The 21688-nt window shown below is 52.0% G+C and overlaps 2 protein-coding genes across 3 annotated transcripts in view; both read left to right on the top strand.

The window, feature by feature from the left end:
- The window catches only part of AP3D1 (adaptor related protein complex 3 subunit delta 1), a 42736-nt gene extending 37462 nt beyond the window's left edge, over positions 1-5274 (top strand). The window contains exons 28-32 of the mRNA XM_009096851.4: positions 378-466; positions 1431-1516; positions 1905-2026; positions 2754-2833; positions 2989-5274. Of these exons, the coding sequence (XP_009095099.1) occupies positions 378-466; positions 1431-1516; positions 1905-2026; positions 2754-2833; positions 2989-3084 (473 nt within the window). The 3' untranslated portion in view covers positions 3085-5274. The remainder of the gene's footprint in view (positions 1-377; positions 467-1430; positions 1517-1904; positions 2027-2753; positions 2834-2988) is intronic.
- A 2869-nt stretch (positions 5275-8143) lies between these two features.
- MOB3A (MOB kinase activator 3A) lies at positions 8144-21541 on the top strand. 2 transcript variants are annotated; one of them, XM_030233620.2, is made up of 4 exons: positions 8144-8295; positions 18167-18709; positions 20321-20523; positions 21359-21541. In XM_030233620.2, exons 2-4 carry the CDS (start codon positions 18292-18294, stop codon positions 21386-21388), a joined length of 651 nt encoding a protein of 216 aa, XP_030089480.1. In that variant the 5' UTR covers positions 8144-8295; positions 18167-18291; the 3' UTR covers positions 21389-21541. The 2 variants fall into 2 exon arrangements, with proteins under 2 accessions (XP_030089480.1, XP_009095098.1); XM_009096850.4 differs by lacking the exon at positions 8144-8295 and adding an exon at positions 13992-14114.
- The last annotated feature ends 147 nt before the right edge of the window (positions 21542-21688 follow it).

The following is a 21688-nucleotide window of genomic DNA, read 5'->3' on the forward strand; positions in this document are numbered from 1 at the left end:
GGCAGTTCCTGACACAGACTTGTATGTTAAAAGCAAAACATAGAAACATTAGAATTCAAATTAGTTCTGAAAACTACTCTGAAATGTTCATAATATAATTCCAGTTATGTAAATAGTTTAAATATGTGATATTCTCACACTTTGCCCAGGCACTTGCTCAATAACCTCCATCAAATGCCAGCTCCCATTGCTGCTACTGAGAGTGCTGTAACACTGTTGACTCATCACAGCAGTTGTGTGTAGAACTCTATTCCAACTCAGAGAATTTCAAACTTGGTTCAAAAATAGTCTGCACATAAGTCAGTTTATTCTAACCATTACTTAGATCTGGAAACCATGTTCTGACCTGACTTTTCCCTCTCCTCTCTTCACACTAGGAATCTCTAATGAAGCCCAGTTTGTGTTTACACTTCAGAGTATTGTTATGGCTCAGAAGTTAAAAGGAACACTGTCCTTTATAGTCAAAGTAAGTGCAGCTCTCAACTGCCTCTGCTTCCTTGGGAACTGCGTCAGGGAGCTGGACTCGGGTGGGAAGCTCGGCTCTTGAGCTTTATTTAGGCATCATTTCATTCCTGCTGCAGCAGCCCATTCTGTGAGGAACATTTTCACATGACATCTTGTGCAAAGAGTGCCCCCCATCCTGCGTCAGCACGTCCTAGATTGTCATTCCTGTCAGCGTGTGAGCAAGGCAGCCTGGAACATGTGCCACATTGTCAGCTAGAAAATCACACTGATCTGCTGGGGAGGGGAGAGAGGGAACCAGAGTCTGCTCCTTCTGATCTCAGCTGGACACTGCAGCCTGGTACAAGGCTGCAAAACAAAAAATGAGAATTAGATGCAGTCATTAAGAGTGGAAACCCAGAGCAAGAGTGAGGTCAGCAGAAGGCAGTGTTTAATAGGTATTGAGCTGGATAACACTGTGTGGGTCTCTGATGTTATTTCAGTACAGTTATTAATGAAATACCTGCATGAACAGCTCGAAGGAAATGAATGGAGACAGTTGTGGCTACTCCTGAGTCAGCCATTATCTCTATTTTAAAGGTTTCTTAAAAATAGCATGCTAGTCCTATTTTAGTACCTAAGAATCTGGGAACTGTTAATTTATTATTTTGCTCAGGAAATAATGAACTGTAAAACCACATCTCCGAGTGTTTGTTTAAACTCAGTCTGCTCAGTTCATTTCAGCAGAGTGCAGGCAGAATTGCGGCCCAGGGTGTCCCTTACCTGTTGTAGGTGCATGTATCAACCCAGCTGCCCAAATCTTTACGTGGGCTGATGTTGTGGTGGGATGGTTCTCAGTCTCATTCTTCAGGCCCAGCCAAACTATTTCAGGGGGAACTCAGCCCTCAGCTCCTCGTTGGTGCCTCCGTGGTGGGGAGGGGTGGCTGCCTCAGGGCTCCCACTTACCTGCTCTCCTTTCCCTGTTGCAGGATGATGAAGGTTCAACCCATGAAAAACTAGATTTCAAATTGCACTTCAGTTGTGCTTCATACTTGATCACGACGCCTTGCTACAGGTGAGTGCCCGTACTGCCCCCTCCCGGGCTGAGCCGTGCCCTGCCCTGCCCGGCCTGTGCTGCCCCGGAGGGCCCAGCCCTGCCTGTTCCCGAGGGCTTGGGCAGTGTCTCTGTAAGGGGTGACCTCATATAAGTCCAGTGACTGATTGCAAGTGGCTCTGCAGAGGGAGCTCTGTGCCCTGCAGGCTGGCAGAGGCAGCTCTGGCAGCAAGAGGGCACAAGTTGCTCCAGTGGGCTCTGGAGTGTGGTTTCCATATTTGCTGTAAACCCATTTTCCTAGAGCTTGGTAGCACTTAAGCTTCTGTATCCTGACATATTTCATGGGGCTGATGGGACAGATTTCACTTGCTTTTCTAATAAAACATTAACTTTCCTTCCTGCTCTGCAGTGATGCTTTTGCCAAGCTCCTAGAGTCTGGAGATCTGCACATGAGTTCTATTAAAGTAGATGGAATTAGCATTTCTTTCCAACATCTACTGGCAAAGATCTGTTTTTATCATCATTTTTCAGGTGAGTCTTCCTTGATGCAGAACCTTCTGCAGAATTCCATATTCTAAAATCTCTGCTGTGCTTGGTGGGCATAATGCTCCATGGGCTCAGCAACCACAGGAGCCGGTGATGTCCAGATTAAATACATTTGGGAGAGTTTTCTCCAGTTTTGCAACACTCAAAGCATGCAGTGTTCTTCAAAATGAATTCTCCTTGTGTCCCTGTGGAATTCCTGCAGCCCAGTGAGGCGTGTGACAGCTATCATGGGAGCAGTTGCTGTGGACTTCAGGCTGTAACTGTTCTCTGGAGGGTGGGTTTGATCTGCAGGGCTTCAGACTCCTTCCCCAGTGCTTCCTTTCAGTGAGGGAGAGCCCCAGCTCTTCAGGTGTGGGTTTAATTAAAACACAAGCACTGGCTGAAGCAAAACAACTGGCTGTTTCATCATGCTCTGGTGTTTGCATTAGACATTGCCTCACTGGAAGTATTTCTGGGGAAGAAATCTACGTTCTGAGCAGTGTTTTTGCCACAGAACATTTGTGGCTTAGGAGACAAATGACTCACCTCATTATTGTGAAACATCCCAGAGAGAAGCCAGGAGGAGCCAGGCACATCTTAACCCTGACTTCCTCCTCCCCTCTGTAGAAGCCTCTGTTCCTCAAGGCCAGGCAGAGCAAGGGCTGCTCTCCAGGGGAAGCAGGGCTTGAATTAAAATGGAGTGGAATGAAATGAAATTGCTGTTTCTCTGCAGTTGTGGAACGCGTTGATTCGTGTGCATCCATGTACAGCCGTTCTATCCAAGGCCATCACGTCTGCCTACTGGTAAAAAAGGTGAGAGCACTGTAACCCCTGAGAGAAGCTAAACCTGGAGCCTTCCCTGCCTTCCTCTGCCTCTTTTCAGACCCTGAGTTTGGCTGGGAGCACCTTTATCCCCACTTGAAAGAGGAGCTAATGGTTTTTTTTCTTTTTTCTTTTTCCTTTCCAAGGGAGAGAACTCTGTATCCATAGATGGGAAATGTAATGATTCTACCCTGCTTAGCAACTTGTTGGATGAGATGAAAGAGACATTGTCCAAGTGCTGAATATTCCTTATAAAATATTCCAACGACCAGAAACACACCCAACGTGTAAAGACGAGCAGACCCAAGTGTTAAGTTTCTCCCTCGTACGCATGTACTACCCTGGGGCACGTGCTTTCAGTTCACTCCACCATTGGTTGCAGTTTAGACATTTTAAGGCTGTATGTTACCTTTTTATTTTCAGAACTTTTTACAAACGGTGGTGTTAACCCTTTCTAGCCCAAAGAGATCCTGGTGACATGACTGGAGGAGGGAGGGAGGGGTGGGCACTATTTATTCAGCAGCTCATGATGATCCCATGACCTTCATCTATGTGGGGCGGCGACTGAGCAGGACTTTATCAACAGTAGCACAGTTTGTTGCTTGTGCTTATGCCAGGGAAGTTTGACTTAATCCTTAGCCATGAAATATGTCTTCAGGGCTGCTGTAGTTGATGTATATTTCTAGCAGAGGCTGGTGCTGGACCAGAAGGCCTCTTTTTGTTGTTTTTTTTATATATATATGATTTATTATTATCTCAAGATCTATTGTGATCAGCATATAAATATCCTCCATCTCCTTGAGCTAATCCAAAGGAGCCCTGTGGGAACTGGGATGTTTGAGTTTCTGTTTATAGTAGTTGCCTTGAGCCTTAACCTTCTTTTAGTGACAGCTGGAAGAGTCTAGTGTGGAAGCATGAAACGGCTGGAAGTGTTATTGTTTGGGTCTGTGCTCCCCTCGACTGCCCCACACACGGAGTCTGTCAGGCCTCTCCCCTTTGAGCTGTCTCTGCTGATGTGTTTTGAGTCCACTTCAATTTCACATTCCTGAACAGTTAAGCTGTAGCAAGAAACTGGAAATCCAAAGGGGTCTGTTCCTGCTTTTTTATCCTTTTGCTCACCAGCTGAGGTTGACCCTTACCAGGTTAGAGAAACAGTTGTGGGTGCAGCCCTTTGTGTGCAGGTCCGTGTCCTCCCTCTGGGCTCTGAAACCAGCAGGATCATTCTGTCTCTGTGTCCCCTCAGTGTCCCCCAACCCTGCCCTTGCAGCACCTGAGAGCAGATTTGGCAGCACAAGTGCCCCATGGTCTCTGTGGCAGAGCCCTCCCTGCCAGGGTGCAGGAGAGAGGGATGGATGGGAGCCCCTGTCCCAGAGGCAGGAAGGAGGAGGGATGAGGATCCCCTGTCCCTGCCAGGGTGCAGGAGAGAGGGATGGATGGGAGCCCCTGTCCCAGAGGCAGGAAGGAGGAGGGATGAGGATCCCCTGTCCCTGCCAGGGTGCAGGAGAGCAGTCATGAGGAGCTGCTCTCCCTTCAGGGTGCAGGATGAAGAGGGGACTGAGGAGCTGCAGATTTGGGATTGTAGCAGTTGCTTTAGAGGGAAGAAGGGGGAGTCTGGGAAGTGCCCATTCTGCACTATTGGAATCTTGTGGAGTCACTGACAGGAAAGGGATGTCATAGTGTCCTGCAGAGGTGCTCGGTTGATGTCGTTCTCCAACATCCCTTGCTTTCAACTTATTTTTTATTCCCCTGCTCCATTTCTTTCCTCGCAGTTCCGCACCCAGTGAGCAAAACTCCATGAAAGGGTTTTGCTTTGAGGCACAGGTAGGAGCAGTTGATTGCTCCAGAAAGGTGCCCAGGGAGGAGCTGGCTGGGTCTGCACGTCTCCAACACCACCACCACTCCTAAAACACCAAAGCCCCATGCAGGGAGCAGAATAAAGTGTTGATCTTACTTGTTGGGTGATGTCCTGTACTTTCCGCGTGTCTTGTGCTCTTTACACTCTTCCCACAGGAGGTATTTTGGCAAAGGCTCTGCTCTGGTGCTCTGGGTTCCTTGCCAGGCCCAGCTCCGTGTCCGACCGCGCTGCCACGATGTGGAGGGTTTGGTTTTCGTCAGCCTCCCTTGGTTAGCCAGTTGTGTATTAGAAACTGAACATATTAAAATTGTCTTAAAGGATAATGTTCCTCAATTAGTGTTTGGGTTTTTTAATTCATGGATGAAAACTGTCACTTTAGCATGTAGAGTCTCTTACAGAATCCTGTGCAGTGATTCTAGAATTTTGAAATTGTATGATGTGTTACATTCACAAATTTATTTGCTATCAACATTCCCTGGAAAAAAGGAAAAAAAAAGAAAAAGAAAACAACATACCACAAGCTGCTGTAATGATTTTGTGTCAAGATGATCCAATAAACTTTCAAAACAAAGTTAAATTTTTGGCTTTATAAATGGTCCTTTCATAAGACCGTTCCATTTTGGATGGACCCAAAACCAAGGCATGGATTTACCCCAGGGCTGAATAATGAATCTTCAATGGAGGTAAGAGGAATCTCCTTTCTAAAGGAGGTAGGGAATTCCTAGTGCCACCCCCTTAAAAGGCAGCTCTGCAACAGCAGCTGTCACTAACACTGAAATTACAGGAAAAAATAATTCAGACTATCTCAGTTAAATCTCCAGTAATTGTTTTATTTTTTGCATCATGATTGCAGCTAAAATTCAACACTTGGAAGAATGGGAGCTCTGGTATGAATGAGGCCGGAATCAGCCCCTGCTGTTGCTTCCTCTTGGCCTCCAGTGAGATTTGTGACAAACGTGGTGACATTGATATGAGGATAAAGGCCCTGTCCTGCCACAGCAAGAATGAGGCCTTGGCTTGACTGATGCCCCAGTGGTTTCCAGTCACACCAGAACCTCTGAGAATCATCTTGGGATAGAAAATCCCTGGGGCTGAGTCAGGAGTGGCCAGTTCTGCACTGGGAATTGCCCAGTAGCTTGTTGGCCACGTTGCTGCAGAAAGGATCCAAGTCCTCTGTTCCCAGTACTGCAATCCCACATCGACCTGCCAGCCAGGGGCTGGAACTGCACAAATCTGATGGAATGGGCTGGAAACAAAAGCAGACTAACTCAGGAGGTGCCTGAAACAAGCCTCAAGCGTGAAATGAGCCCCAGGAGCTGATCCTGCCCCTCCCTCAGCCCTGCAGTGCCATGTCCAGTTCTGGGCTCCTCTGGAGCAGAGCTGGAGCTCCTGACATGGGGTCTGTGCAGGGCTGTGAGGATGATGAGGGGATGGAGGATCTCCTGTGGGCAAAGGCTGTGGGAGCTGGGACAGGGGGCAGAGCACAGATGAATATAGATCTAGACAACATTAATATATATATTATATATATGGATATATGCTTTACTTAGTGCTAGAGGCTGGGCCAAGCAACAGGACCAGAGGTAATGGGAAGAAACTGAACACAGGAAATTCCACCTGAGCAGGGGAAGGACTTTGCCCTGCACTTGACAGAGCACTGTCACAGGCTGCCCAGAGAGGTGGCGGAGTCACCTTCCCTGGAGATCCTCAAAAGCCATCTGGCCACAATCCTGATGTGCTCAGTGGCCCCTGCTGAGCCAGGTGAGCTCCAGTGGTGCCTCCCAACCTCGGTTCTGTGACCGGGAGTTGCCCCCGAGCCTGGCACACGCTCCTGCCCTGGGGCACAGCATCATCTGCTCATGGAGGAATCCAGCCAGAGGGGCCCCGCGGCTGCTGGAGCGGGGCCCGGCCGGTGCCGGGAGCGGCAGCGGGATCAGCTGCTCGGCAGGAGCCGCCGAGCTGCTGCCGAGAGCCGGGGCCAGCTCGGGCAGGCTGAGACCCCGAGGAGCTGAGGCTTCACCCCGGGTTCTGCGGCTCAGCTGGGCTGGGAGGGGCTGTGAACACCCTGGGGTGCTCAGCCTGGAGATAAGGTGACTCAGGGGTGACCTGATCACTCTGCAGCTCCTGAAAGGTGCCTGTGCGCAGCTGGGGCTGGGCTGTCTCCAGCAGCACTGACAGAACCAGAGCACACAGCCTCCAGCTGGGCCAAGGGAAATTCAGGTTGGATATCAGGAAAAAGTTTTTTCCAGAAAGGTGATGAAGTTCTGGAATAGCTGCTGGGGAGGGGGTGCAGTCCCCATCCCTGGGGGTGTTTAACAAAGCCTGGATGTGGCACTGGGTGCCAGGGTTCAGTTGGGGTGTTGGGGCTGGGCTGGACTCGATGAGCTTGGAGGTCTCTTCCAACCCAGTGATTCTGGAATTCTGTGACTTGGGGTGTGGGCTGGGGGCTGTGAACACCTCAGGGACTGAACTGGGATCTGCAGAGGCTGTGGGGCACCTGGGCTGGAGAACTGCTGGCTCCAGCCAGGAGTGTCGGAAAACCACTCATGGGGCAGGAGCGCCCAGCTCTGGTTCAGCTTTTGGCACCCTGTGATTTTGGGCTTCCCAGGGATTTCCCAGCGGGGTTCGACTTTCCCCATCCTGACATTTGTCAGCAGTTCCCTTTGAACCAGGGCCTGGTTCTGGCCACTTCTCCTTTTTATGACCTTAGAGTTGAGGTCTGGGCAGGTCCCTGCAGCTGCCCCCGCTGGACCAATGCCCTTCTTGGGCCTCCTTGCCTTGTCCCTGCTCCCAAAAACACAAACATTGAATAAATGGGAATAAAGGAAAAGAAATGGAACAGAATAAAATGGGGAAAAAATATAAAAATAAAATGAAGCAGAATAGAGGAAAATAAATAAAATGGAAGAAAGGGAAATAACTGGAATGGAATAAAAGAAAATTAAATATAATTACACAAATAAATACATAGACTTGTGTATTAATAGTATAATTAAAGAAAATAGAATTAAATAAAAATAATAAATAGAATTAAAGAAAATAATAACATAAAACCGAAGAAAACAAAAATACAGTTGAAAATAAAAGTGAATAGAAAATTAAAATAGAGTAAAAATAAAAGAGAAAATAAAAAGATTAAATAGAAAACAAAACAAACAAAAGTAAGATAAACTAGAAAATAAAATAAGGATAAAATGGAAAACAAAATCAAGTAGAAAATAAAATTAAAATAGAAAATGCAAGAAAATAGAAGAAAGTAAAAGGAATTCAGATAAGTAGAATAAAATATTGAAATAGAATAAAAGAACATAGAGTAAAATAACCTAGAATCAAACTTTAAAAACATGATAGAACACGAACTCTCCCCCCACCAACATCCGCACGCCTTCCCCCGGCCCGTCCCTCCCGTGGGCGGGGCCGGCGCAGCCGGGGGCGGCCCCTTTAAGAGGAAGTAGCGCCGGCCGCGAGCGGCGCGCGGGAGGGCGCGGGAGTGGCGGGAGCGCGGCGCGCGCGCGGGGCGTTCTGCGGCCCGCCGTGAGGGAGTGCTGCGGCCCGGGGAGCTGTGCGCGTCCGCCGGCGAGGGACCGCGGCCCGGCAGGTGCGGGGGCTCGGGGGCTGTGGGGGGCTCGGGGTGTGAGGGGACACGGGAGAGGCTGTGAGGGAGGAGGGCCTTGCGGGACGGGCTCGGAGGGGCCTCCGGGGAAAAGGGGCCTGGAGGGGGCCGCGTGTCCCCAGCGCTGCCCACGTGTCCCCCCAGCCCCAGTAGCCGCGTTCCCCCGGCGGGGCCGAGCTGGGCTCTCCCCGGCCTTGGCTGGATCGGACGGGACCTGTTGAGCCGCGGCCACCGCATCTCCGATCTGGGCGTTCTTTAATTGTTTGTGTTTGCCTGGGCGGGGGGTGATGGCGACCGCGGCCTGGCCTGAGTCCCCTCAGGAGGGCCCGGAGCCCCCCGGGCGGGCAGGGCGGGGATCAGGGCATGGATCAGAGCATGGCCTGTGCTGGCCCGGCCCGGAGGAGAAACCCCCTGGATGGGACATCCCCGAGTAGAGCCGGGGCTGCTGGGCACAGCCCCCTCCCTTCAGAGGGGTCGAGCCTGCTGCGGGATTCATGAGCAACAGAAAAATTCATAGTGAGAAAAAAAAAATATTTCGCAGAGAGTAAGGGGGTTGGTGGCACAACTGTGGAGTTACAGCTTTCAACTTCCCTATTTCATCCCACCTCTCCTTCCCGACTTTCTCCAGCCCAGCTGCTATAGGAAAAGGCATAGCCCTGAAGTTCCAACCTTTCAGTCTCTAAACTGGTCGGGCAATGGGGAATTTTCCATTTTTTTTCAGGTCATGGTGAGCCACGGCTCAGCTGTCATGAGGGAGAATGTGTCAGGAGAACTTGAAAGCAAACTCTTGCTCTGCTTCTGTCTCTTGCTGCAGGCTCAGGAATCCTGATCTTACAGAGCTGCCTCTGCTCTGATCTGGGCACAGTGAGCTCAGCTCCTTCAAAGAACCTGTGTGAGAAGGACAGGCAAAAGGAAAGGGCAGGAAGTCCTCTGGAGGGAAAGGACAGGGAATCTGGAGTTGTCCAGTGTTCAGCACAGAGATTTGGGCAGAGCTTTTCTGTCAGTGCTAGTGAAAGGCAGGATTCCCTCCTCTTAGAGCTTGGAGCTGCAAAGTGGCCACACTTCCTAGATTTCCATCCCTTTGTTAAAAGTCCCTTTCCGGTCTGGAAATCTTCTGCCAAGTTTCAGGGCAGGGAGGGATTTTGCTGGGAGATGTGAAACTTCCCCAGCCACCTGTTTATCGCAGTCCCCAGAGCTTTGTCCTTGCACTCTGCTTCCTTTCCCAACTTCAGGCTCACTTCCAGCTCCCTGTTTGTCTGTCGCTGTTCCCTGAACTGTGTATCCCATGTTTCAGATTCACTTTCTGTCTTAGTCACTTTGTGTGAGCTGAACCTGGGGTGAGCTTGTGACTCCTCAAAATCCCCAGAAAGAGGGAGAGCAGCATTGGGAATTCTTTCCCGTGGTGGCAAAACCAGGAGCTGTTGGTTTATAGTGAGGAGCTGAGCAGGGAGTTCCCTGGTCTTGGCTCACCTTGCAGCTCCTGGGATGCTCTCACTCTGTCACCTGTGCCATCATCAGACATGGAAATGGGCTCTCCCATGTGCTTGGCCAAGGCTTGGGGAGCTCGGAGTAGACTCAGCATCCTGAGCAAAGTTGTCCTGCTTCGCTTCAGCTGCTTCTGGAGCTGTTTGCCAGCTGCTTCCTTGTCCACATCTAACATGGCCCTTCTGCTGATGGGGTGAAAAGTACCCCCACACTGGAATGGGGTGATTTAGTCCCATCTTGGAGGTTGGGCTGTCCAGATCTGTGCTGTGCTTGGTCATTCTTGCTTCTCTGTGAGGGCCAGGGGTCTCCATGGCCACTCTAATGAAAGAGAAAATGTCCCATGTGAGTAGTGAAAGTATCTGGGGTCAGAGCACGTTGCAAAACCTTTCCAATCCTGTCCACAGGCCTGGGAATGGAATTGCTTTCAGTTTCTGAGTTCTAATTTCTAGTAAGACAGGGAAGTATTTTCTGATTCTTGAGCCATAAATGCTGCTGTAAGTGGATCCAGAACCAGCTTTACTGGAGGTTTATCAGCTCATCTTTAGGAATATGTAATACCAGCTAATGCTGTCAATAAAGAGTGCACCTTAGGCTGCACCTTTATCCTCCTTTTTCCAGATGCCCCTGGGAGGCAGAGGTATCCCTGAGGCTTGGTTTGTTCTGCTGCCTGCTTCCCTCTGGAGCTGGTGGTGTGATGGAGGTGCTGCTCTGCTCCTGGTGTATTTGGGTGGGTTTTTGCTCCGGGTACATGACGCAGAAGGGAGGGCGGAGGAAGGGATGGAGGCAGAGAAGGCCAGAAAAAACCCCAGCAAAACAGCAACTTTTGCAAGTGGGCAAAGCCAGAGGAAAACAATTCATTGTATCTGACAGCTTTAACTTCCTCCAGAAAACCTGGCTGAGGTCCCAAAGGGCTGGTGCTGGTGTTGGGTCAGTGTGAGTGAGATGAGGCCACCGTGGTGATGCTGCAGACACTCCCATGTGTGACCCTGTGCTGATTCCAGGGAACTCATGGGGCAGAAGGTGAGCTGAAGCCACCCAGGCTACAGCTGTGGTTGCAGCAGGAGCTGAGCTGGTCCCATGGCTGCACTGAAAGGCCCTGTATTTTCTGCAGGCCTCTCTTGGGGCTGTTGTCTGGCTGCCTTTGCTTCTTCTCTCTTTCCTCTGGCTGTGTGATGTGGTTGGTGTTGAGGTGGTCTCCAGCTCCTCATCCATGAGCGCATTCTGTGCCAGGAGCTGTGCTAAGGGATTGTGTTATTCCTGTATCTCCTGCCAGGGCAGGAGAGGTCTCGTGGGCCTCTACTGTCAGCAGGAAACAATCCTGCCATTCATCCCAACGTGTGACATTAACATAGAGAAAAGGGATGTTTGTCCCTGGGATTATCCATGCTCTGGGAAAGGCCGGTTGTGTGGCCAGCTTGTGTTCCAGCTCAGCCCTGGGGTGTGATCCCACACTTCCTGGGATCCCAGCCCACTGTTAGAATGGTGCCATAGTCATTTTATCATCCTAATGCAAATTTCATGCTTCAAACTGATGTTAGCTTTGACTTGGGTGGGGGCAGATCTCAATGTTAGAGGAAATGGAACTGCTGGGAGCCCAGAAATATCCCAGTCCAGTGAGGACAGTACAGAGCCTGCACAAGTAGGGAGAGACGAGCAGCTCAGCTGGGACTTAATAAACACCACCCTGCCCTTCCAGCCCTGCTGTGGGGACAGCAAGAGGCCTTCCTGAAGGACCTGGAAAAGTGGGAGCTGCTCCTACAATGCCATCACTGGCCGTGCACTTCCCTGGAAATTCTTGTGTGTGTAGTTAACCTGTGCTGGAGTCGTGACCCAGCTTGTCAGCTTAGCACAGCCCTGCAGAGCCCGCAGCGGATTAGCTCTGCCTCCACACGCAGCCCCAGCCCGGCTGGATCTGTGGACACCTTCCAGCAGCTCTGGAAGGCTCTGACATAGCAATGGATGCAGATGTCACGTAAGAACAGCAGGGCTGGCCCTGAGTCAGTAACACCCGGGGCTCCGTGGGGCTCCCTGCAGTCACTGCTGTTCCACGGGAACAGTTGGGGATTGCAGCATCTGCTGCCTGACCTTTCCCTCTGGGGAGGGAAGCCTTTTACAGAACTTACTTTCTCGTGTGGCTTTTCTCCCTCTGTGGCTGTGGGGAGGAAGGCCAGGGGGACAATCCACGCTGGAAATTTGGGTTTCTTGCCTTCCCTCTCCCTTGCCAGACTGGGTTTTCCAGCCTCCCCAGCGCTCACTGCCTCACCTGCCCTCGCTCAGCATCGGTGTACAGTGTGAGCAGCATCACTCATAACATCCCTCCTGTCACTGCCCGTGGTCTGAATGTCAATCCTGATCTTGAAGCCAAGCAATAAATTCCCTGTTCATCCATCTGCCTGGGATGGATGCTGGTGTCTCACTGCTGGCTGACCTGGACACTCAGCTCCAAGCAGCAGCATTCCCACCTGCAGCTCCTGATGGGCTCTGCCAGAGCTCCCCTCACCTCTGGTGGGTCCTCTGCTGTCCCAGATACTGCTTAATTTAACAGGGCTTTCCCCTTTATTCCATAAACTAACTCAACTTTGGGATTGTCTGGAATGCTTGGCCTTGCAGGGGCGAAGGAGATGCCAGTTAAAGCCCAGGAGAACTATTTTTGGTCTTTTATTATGCTTTTTTCTTTTCTCATGCATATAGCCTTGTCCTGCTCCTAAACCAGCCTCTTCCCCTAAGCCACCCTCTTTCCAGGAAGGGCCTGGAGACGTGGGAAGTCCCAGGAGAGCTGTACCATTTCTTACTCGGGAATTTCCAAATTGTGCAGCAGATTGGAATAGCGAGGCCTGGGGGTGGCTGGCAACAGGCAGGACCTTCTTAGAGCTGACTCTGGTGAAAGACAAAAGGCTCTTTGTTTGCCCAAACCTTAGAATTCAGCATTTCCAGTGTGGCCCTGTTCAGATTTGGTTGTGAAGGCTGCTGCTAAAGCACTTTCTAAAAGAAAAATGTGGATGTTGTCCTGCAGAGCAGCAGAATGAAGTGGGGTTGGGGTTGGAGGTGCAGCTGGACCGGGTCGAGCTGCTCCTTCTCCTGAAACTTCTGAGCAGCTTCAGCTGCCGGGGCTGAGCATGGGGGACGGATGGGGAAGGCAATGCCGAAAGTGGCTCAGCTCTCCTGCAGCAGCATGAAGTGATCCTGCAGGAGGAAAGACAGAGCTTGCAGAGGGGAAGGATTAATTTTGGGAAAACATTGGCAGCTCCCTGGGCCGGGAGGCTGGAGGCAGTGCCAGACAGGAAGCGGCTGACGTGGAAGTGCCGGCTGGCCGGGATTATGAATGGCCAGGGTGCCTTCCAGCCACACTGAGCCCTCTTCGCCCTGCCCTGCCCTGCCTGAGGTAAGCACGGGGCAGACCTTCGCTCCTCATATCAGAAATCCATTCGAAAGAGCGGCTGGAAGTCTTGTCCCAGGAAGACAAGCCCTCGTTTGTTGCCAGACTGGCTCTGGAGGCGCAGAAACTGGCTGCCATTAGGGTAGTGCGGCTGCCAGGATTGTTCTGGTCCCTGCTCTCTGTAGTAAAATCTCTTCTTTGATCAGAGAAAACCAGGATCATCCTGTCCCGAGACACTGAGCAAGTGCTGAGTGGCCATGGGAAGGGATTTGTGAAAGGAAGGGGGTGGAATTGTGGAAAAAAATTGTGTGTGTGTGTCCGTCTTTGCTGATTTCTGCAAGTTGCCTGTTTGAAGCTGCTTTTCTTCTGTAAATTCAGGTTTTTACTTGAAATGCTCAGTGCATCCAAAATACCTTTATCAGGGCTGCTTTATTGGTCAGGGGGGTTTTGTGTCCTGTGTTGGGAACTCTGGCTGGCATTGAGGGCCGTGGGAGTGGTTCAGGGGGAAGCAGGATCGTGGCTCCCCTCTCCTGGGGAGCTCTGGGGACCCGGTGGCTGTCACAGGCTCCCCACCCAAGGGTTACAAGCAGCTGGACTCGGTGGGATGCGAGGACAGCAGCCTGGCTTCCTGGACAGGAAACTGGACAAATCCCTGATTTGAAGAGCTGCCTTGCTGCCTGGGCTGTGCTGAAGGGCTGTTCTAGCAGAGGCAGCAGGATGTGGCTGGCCCGGCGCTGGGGTCACGGAGGAGGGAGGCAGCCTCGTGTCTGACCCCTCCCCAGCTGCGGAGCCGCAGGGTTGCGGCCGCCCACGAAACAAACGGGGAGGTTTTTTCCTCTCTTTTGGAAAAGGAAGCTTGGTCTCGGTGCCTGCCAGTGCTGACAGAGAGTGCAGAGCTGGGCTGAGCCCTCTGCAGGAGTGACCTCCGAGGTCAGGAGCACAGGTAGGAGCTTGCTGACTGCTGCCTTGCTGGTTTTCCCTGGCTGTTGTTAAACCCCTGTGCAGTGTTGGCAGCAGAGGGGAGTATGGAGTGCTGCTGGGGCTGGCACTGATGGAGCAGTCATGGGACTCCTGGAGTCCTTTTTGGGCCATTCTGCCTCTGTAGGGAGGGCAGGATGGGAACTCTGCTGGCTCCTGGAAAACCTCGGGATGGCTCAGCAGGGTGCAAGGAGAGGCAGTTTCCTGGTGTTTTGGAGGAGGTGACTCTTCCCTTTTCCAGACTGTGAGCTGCTTTTGCAAGTGACCAGGAGTTGGGAAGCAGCCACCTGGGCTTCCTTTCTCTGCCCAGAGCCTGGTGTTAGAGCAGCTCCTCATGATCCACCATTCCTGGCAAGAGAAGAGGAATGGCAGGACAGTGCCAACAGCCCTGGCAGCAAAACCAGCACAGGACTGGAGCTGCACAAGCAGGGAGTCAGAGAAAAGGAGCTTTTGGGAGGGGAAGGGAGGGCCAGGCCTTGAGCCCCCTGGGCAGGCAAGTCCAGCATAGTAGGGAGCTGCTCCTCCCGTGTTCTTGGGATAAGCTGGAGGTGTGTTTGTGCCCTGGACAGCCCACGGGGGTCATGGGCTCTGATCCTGAGCCAAGGTCCTCTCAGAGCACCAGCGACGTCTGCTGTGATCTTGGCTGGCTGAAAGGAGGAGGCAGCAAAATGTACTGAGGTTTGTTTAGCAGGGGGAGTGGTTTTTCCCCCCACCTTTAAAGCTTGCAGATACCATCCAGGTGCTTTGCATGTCCCATTTCCCAATTGTCTCTAACCTTTCCTTTCCCTTGTGTGCGGGGGGCGGTGTCAGCTGTGACTCCTGCCTGTGGAAGTAGGTGTTGTACAGATGATATCATCTCTGAGCAATGTCAGGGATGCTTTGGTCTCTATGCCTCTTTATTTTTATTTTTTTCCTAGAGCTAAATGTTTCTTTTAGCTCATTGTAGTCAGAGACCGTAATTAAATAGGCTGCATCTGCTTGATGTGTCAGCTACTCATTTTGCTAATGCTTCACACAGATGCTGAATCGTCTGAGAGACAATTGCTCTGTGTTGAGCTCCCCAGTTCTCAGGGAGGATGTCTCCATAGGATCAGGGATTTGTTTGCAGGACAAGTACTGTCTCCACACCAAGTAAACTGCCCTGCACAGAGACCCTGACAAATATGGGAGCTGGGAAATCTCCAGCCATGTGACAAGTGACAAGGGCAAGTGTCAGATCCTGCCCTGGGACGGGGCAGCCCTGGGACAGACTGGGAATGAGAGGCTGGAGAGCAGTGCTGTGGGAGGGGACCTGGGGGTCCTGGTCAGTGGCAAGTTGGATCTGAGTCACTGCTGTGTCCTGGCAGCCCAAAGGGCCACCCTGTCCTGGGGGACACCAGGCCCAGGGAGGGATTGGATTGTCCCACTCTGCTCTGCCCTGGAGCAGCCTCACCTCCAGGGCTGGGGGCACTTTGGGCACCACAAGATCAGAAGGATCCAAATCTGTTGGAGAGTGCCCAAAGGAGGGACACAGAGCTGGGGAAGGGGCTGAGGAGCAGCTGAGGGCACTTGGCTCCTTCAGCTGGAGCACAGGAGACTGAGGGGAGGCTCCTGGGGGCTGCAGCTCCTCCCCAGGGGAGGCACAGGGGCAGGGGCTGAGCTCTGGGCCAGGGACAGGGGGCCAGGAAGGGCTGGAGCTGGGCCAGGGCTCGGCATGGAGCTCAGGGCAAGGTTCTTCCCCCCGAGGGTGCTGGGCACTGCCCAGGCTCCCCAGGGAATGGTCCCAAGGCTGCCAGAGCTGCAGGAGCTCTCAGGGCTGCTCAGGGTGGGGGTGTTGGGGTGGCTGTGCAGGGACAGGGGCTGGGCTGATAATCTCTGAGTGTCCCTTCCCACTCAGAATATTCTGGGAGTCTATGAAAAGTCTCTCCATCCCTCTCATATGAGGAAAATGGTTGGTGCTTCTTGATGTGTGGTGCCAAAGCCAGGGGATGTTTGTTTTACCCTTAGGTTTTACATCCACATCCATGCCAGGCCCTGCAGTGCAGATCCTCCAGAAAAGAGGCAGGGATGGAGTCACGCTGCTGGGGGTGCTCCAGGGAGCCACATGGGAGGGTGGTGCTGCTTCTGCTTTGTGGTTTCTTGTGTGACAGGATGTGTTTTCCTCCAGCTCTAGTGCAGGGAACTCATCACAAGTGCTTCCCTGGATTTTCTGCTGGGAGTAGCAGCAGCCTCAGCACCTGCTGCCCACATTGCTGGTTCTGTGGGGGCCATGCCTCAGTTCTGGGGTGGGCGCAGTCCCTGGAGCTTCCGGCTCTGCCACAGGATGTGGCCAGGCTGTGACACAGCTCCTGCTAACCAGCACTGCTCAGCTGTCTCTCCACACCCTTCACTGCTTCCTCTGCCACGTCTGGGGCTGGATCACGGTCTAAAGGACACATCTGCCAGGGGTTTGTGCTGGGGTTGCCTCCCCTGAGGTGGCTCACAGGGTCACAGCTGCTCTTTTGGCTGCAGGAAGGCCAGGCTGGATGGGGCTTGGAGCATCCTGATCTAGTGCAAGGTGTCCCTGCCTATGTCAGGGAGTTGCAACTGGATGGTCATTAAGGTTCCTTCCAGCCTAAACCACGATGACATATCTGCTCTGGATTCATCTCTCAGCCCATGGTGAATCTCACTGAACCACATTAAAATGTTTTTAGGGTTTCCCCAACACATCGTAGCCCATGTTGGGGTTTGGATCTCTCAGCTCCTGCGTGGAAGAGATTACTGAGCCCATTCCCGCAGGAAATGTTGAGCCTGTTCTTAGTGAGGTGAACTGGAGTGGTTTGGGGTTTCTTCCTTGCTGTAATTAAATAAGGAAACAAGAGGCCTTGGCTTTAAAGCTTTTTAATCTTTCTTCAGAGAAGAACTGCTGATTAGCACTGCAGCATCTGTTAGGGACGGGCTCAATTGCAGCCATGGTAGTCATGACCTTGAGTTTGGGATGTGCCAAGTAGATTCTGCTTGGGGAAAGGGTTTTTTTTTGCTTGCTTGCTTATGAAATTATGGAAACTTATTTATGCTATTTAAGGCATTAGCTTAATTTCTATTACTTTATTCGTTTCTCTGTCCAGCACATGTAAAATAATATTTTTGGTACACAAAGCTTTCTGCCTTAAGCTTTCATCAAAGAGCAGCCTGGCACAAATTCTGTGAGGGGCTGGATGTGGGAACAAAGGAGGTATAATTAGCTACAGATAAACAGAGCTGTGTTTCTCGTCAGCATCCCTTCAGATCTCAACTTGCGTCTCACCCTTGGAGCTGATTCTTTTCTACAGTCTGGAAGAGGAAGATGAGCTTCCCCTCATCTTCCAGTTTTCAACTTGTAAACGCAGCTAAACTGAAGTGGGAAATATGTTTATGGTCTGTGAGCACCTGCAGAGGAGGCTGTGGCTGCTCTCGGGGCTGGTGTTATTTCAGGATATTTGCTTTCCGGGTGCCTGAGCTGTGACTTCTTCTTCTCATTGCCCTCCACCCCTTGGTTCCTGTCTCTCACTTTCAGTAGCTGGCTTGGTGGGGGCTGTCTGGCAGCAGCTCTGAGCTGTCTTGTGGGCTGGCATGACCTGGCCTGGCCTTGTTCCCAAAGGGGGGATGCAGAGGTGAAAATGGGATCTGGGTGAAACCCAGGTGGTTTTACCCTTCTTTGTCAGTGCCTTTGAGCTAAGCAGGTGGTGGCATTTCTTCAGGCTTGGGCTCTCATGGTGTGGCACTGTCAGGGTGAGTGGCAGCCTCTCCCATGGCTGTGGGGCCTGTTCCCTCATTCCCACATGGAGCAGGTCAGGAGGTGACTCTTTCAGCCCAGGTCACCCCTCCAGCCTCCCCTCCCCTCTGCTCCAGCCGGGGAGGAAGGAGGAGGAAGGAAAGCTGCCGTGGGCTCCCCCCCTTCTCAGATGTGGGGCGAGGGCCCAGATGGCATCCCAGATCTCTTCCTATGGGATTTAGATGAGGTTTCCTGTTGAGAAAGCTGCTCCTAATCGCTGCCCTTCTGTGCTGTTGTTGCAGATCAGGACCAGATGAGCAGAGGGAGGTTTCTGTGAAGATCAGAATCGCCCCAGCCGTGCCCCGGGAAGTGGCCGCGCCTCCGGCTGTCACCGCTGCGGGCCTGGAAGACACGCAAGAGAAGGAAAATGTCCCACGCTTTAAAGCAAGTGTTCAATAAAGACAAAACCTTCCGGCCCAAGCGCAAGTTCGAGCCGGGCACGCAGCGCTTTGAGCTGCACAAGAAGGCCCAGGCCTCGCTCAACGCCGGCCTGGACTTGAAGGTGGCCGTGCAGCTGCCGCCGGGCGAGGAGCAGAACGACTGGGTGGCCGTGCACGTCGTGGACTTCTTCAACCGCATCAACCTCATCTACGGCACCATCAGTGACTATTGCACGGAGCAGTCCTGCCCCGTCATGTCGGGGGGGCCCAAGTATGAGTACCGGTGGCAGGACGAGCACAAGTACCGCAAACCCACGGCCCTGTCCGCGCCCCAGTACATGAACCTGCTCATGGACTGGATCGAGGTGCAGATCAACAATGAGGACATCTTCCCCACCAATGTCGGTGAGTTTGGGTCCCAGCTGGGGCTGGAGGGAGGGAGGGGTGTGGAGCCTTCTCCTGGAGCCCCTGTTGCATCCAGGAGATGCTGCAGAACAACTGACCCCTGTAGCAGAGCTGTTTCCCTCTGTGCTTCTCAGGTGGGCAGTGCAGTGAGCTCTTCCCAGCTCTTCTGCAGTGCTGGAATTCCCAGAGCTGTACCACATCCCACTGGGAGTCATGGATACCTCGAGACAGTGAAACAGGAAGCTGCCCTTAGAGCAGTCAGTCTCTGAGTGGCTCTGTGGATGCAGGATGGCTCTCTGGGAGATGATGGCCAGCCCAGGTCTGAGGCACAGCTCTGTGTCACCTGGTGATGGTGTCACCTGCTATAATCACCCCCTCTGTTATTAGAGGCCACACTGGCTGTCTCTGCCCCTCCTGAGGGGTGGGATGCTGGCACAGGCCTGGAGGGAAGGGCCATGTTTCATCTACTGCCAGGACCATGGAAACGGGAGTTTGGCCTGAGACACCTCAATCTCATATCCAAACATGGCTTTGGGACAGAGATTGTTGGGGTTTATTTTGTGATGAAGATGGAAGAATTTAATCTCTAAGTTATCAGGTAAATACAACTGTCCCTATGCAGAGCTTCCATCTCCTGGGATGGAGGAGACGAGGTGCAGCAGAGCCCCCTCCCTTCCTCCTGCCCTGGTGTTTATCCTTTTGGAGCTCTGATGGGATGCAGTTGGTCCCTATTTGAGGCACATCTGCCACTTGAGCATCCACAGGGATCCTCCACTGTGCCAAAATGCTGCTTAAACCTGGTGTGGAGTGAGGAGAGAGAGGAGGGGGCCATAAACAGCGAGTTTTGAGATAGCTGCAGCACCAAAGCCTGCCCAGCCATTCTTCTCACGCTGCACAGGCTCTGCTGCAGCTCTCTGGGGACCTCACTGGGGGGTTGGTTCTGTTCTGGGCTGCAGGACGAGCTTCTGACAGCACAAGGGTTGTGGTTTGGGGTTTTTTACTTGTTACTGCTTCAGCTCAGCTTTAACCAGGTCCTTCAATGCTGACTGAAATACTGCAGTTCTGGCAGAGAGAGGGTTTAACTCGTCCTTGTTCCTCCAGAAACAGTGTGAACTTTACACCCTGATCCCATGGAGGTGGCTGCATGGCCAGACTGCTCTGCTGCAGGAGCCCAGCCAAACACAGTCCTGGAGCCTTCAAAGAGGAGCTAAACAGCTTTAATTTTTAACCAAAGGGCTGAAGATGTACCAAAACAAGGGATAACTGTGGGGAGTTAACAGCCCTTCCCTTTGGGAAGTTGCTTGGTAGTATCTGGTGTTTTGCACTGTTTATATAAATACATCAAACAAGAGTAGAAGAAACTCTTGTCTGACTGAAAATGCTGGGAATGTGGGCTCTGCTTTCAGTCACAGCAGTGCATCACTCTGTCACTGTAAAAATCTGTGCTTTGAAAAATGTGATCCAAAGGAAGGGAAAAAGGAGAGGAGAGCTGGAAATTACCAGGGACAGAACTTTTGCCTCAATCTGTCCATTTTACCAATTTATTTTAGCCCTAAGCAACCAGTTTTAACTTGACCAAAGTTTTTTCATGGCCACTCTTCCCCTCCCAAGGTACTCCCTTTCCCAAGAACTTCCTCCCAGTGGTGAAGAAGATTCTGTCCAGGCTCTTCCGGGTGTTTGTCCACGTCTACATCCACCACTTCGACAGGATCACCCAGATGGGCTCGGAGGCCCACGTGAACACCTGCTACAAGCACTTTTACTACTTTGTGAAAGAGTTCAGTCTCATAGACACCAAGGAGCTGGAGCCCCTGGTGAGTGTCTGGTGGGGCTCTCAGGGTCTGTGGCCAGCACAGGGCTGGGGGAGTCACAGAGGGCTCTGGAACCTTCTCAGGAGGCCCCACCTCAAATCCTGGGGTCAGTTTTGGGCCCCTCACTCCAGCAAAGACATTGAGGAGCTGGAACATGTCCAGAGATAGGAACAGAGCTGGAGAAGGGTCTGGAGCAACTGAGGGAGCTGGGGGGGCTCAGCCTGGAGAAAAGGAGGCTCAGGGAGGTCCTTGTGGCTCTGCACAACTCCCTGACAGGAGGGGGTAGCCAGGGGGGCTCAGTCTTGTCCCGGGTAACAAGTGACAGGACAGGAGGGAACAGTCTCAAGCCGTGCCAGTGGAAGTTTATATTGGATTTAAGGGGAAATTTCTTCACTGAAGAGGTGGGACAGGCATTGGAAAGGTCTGCCCAGGGCAGTGTTGGAGTCATCATCCCTAGAAAAAACATGTGGCTGTGACACTTGGGGACATAGTTTAGTGGTGACACAGCAGTGGTGGGGTAATAGTTGGACTTGATGATCTTGGGAGTCTTTCCAACCCTTAAGGATTCCATGATTCCCTTCTAAAGCTGCTTGCCCAAATTCAGGACCAGTTGGCCTTGCAGTGTAGCTGTCAGGAACCCGGAGTCAGGATGTGACTGGGATGTGCTGGGAATGGTGGGGGGAACACAGCCCTGCCCAAACTGGAGTTGTGGGCAGCAGGGTCACCCTGTGCCTTGGAGTGATACTGACAGCTAGACACAGGGGGGTTTTATCTACACTCTCACCTGGGAGCCTGGATCCTCCTTCACAGTCCCTTATCTTCTCTGTCCCTTTGCCAGAAGGAAATGACCTCCCGGATGTGCCACTGAGCTCAGACCCCCCTGATCCCGCCTCGACACCTCTTCCGAGGACTCCGAGCCCCAGCCCCATATTGGAGATGTGATTCAAGGGGAGAACAGAGACGTTTCGTTTAAGAAATTATATATTTTTAATGAGTTTCAATGTAAAACTGTGATACTGCAGGAATATTTTTTTAAAGATGCTCTAGATTAACTAATTTTTTATAGTAATTTCTATAAAAAAGAAAATATTTTGTGGGCCACTTGATGGGAATGTTGGCTCTCGGAGTGAGGAAGAGCTGCCTGAGCTGCCTCCTCCCTGTGCCCCGA

Source organism: Serinus canaria, chromosome 28 (genome assembly GCF_022539315.1).
Source record: "Serinus canaria isolate serCan28SL12 chromosome 28, serCan2020, whole genome shotgun sequence".
Taxonomy (NCBI): Eukaryota; Metazoa; Chordata; class Aves; order Passeriformes; family Fringillidae; genus Serinus; species Serinus canaria.

Coding starts and splice junctions, on each gene's coding strand:
- MOB3A (XM_030233620.2), top strand. CDS start 18,292: ATGTCCCACGCTTTAAAGCAAGTGTTCAATAAAGACAAAACCTTCCGG. Junction 18,710..20,320: donor CATCTTCCCCACCAATGTCG/GTGAGTTTGGGT, acceptor TCCCCTCCCAAG/GTACTCCCTTTCCCAAGAAC. Junction 20,524..21,358: donor CCAAGGAGCTGGAGCCCCTG/GTGAGTGTCTGG, acceptor TCCCTTTGCCAG/AAGGAAATGACCTCCCGGAT.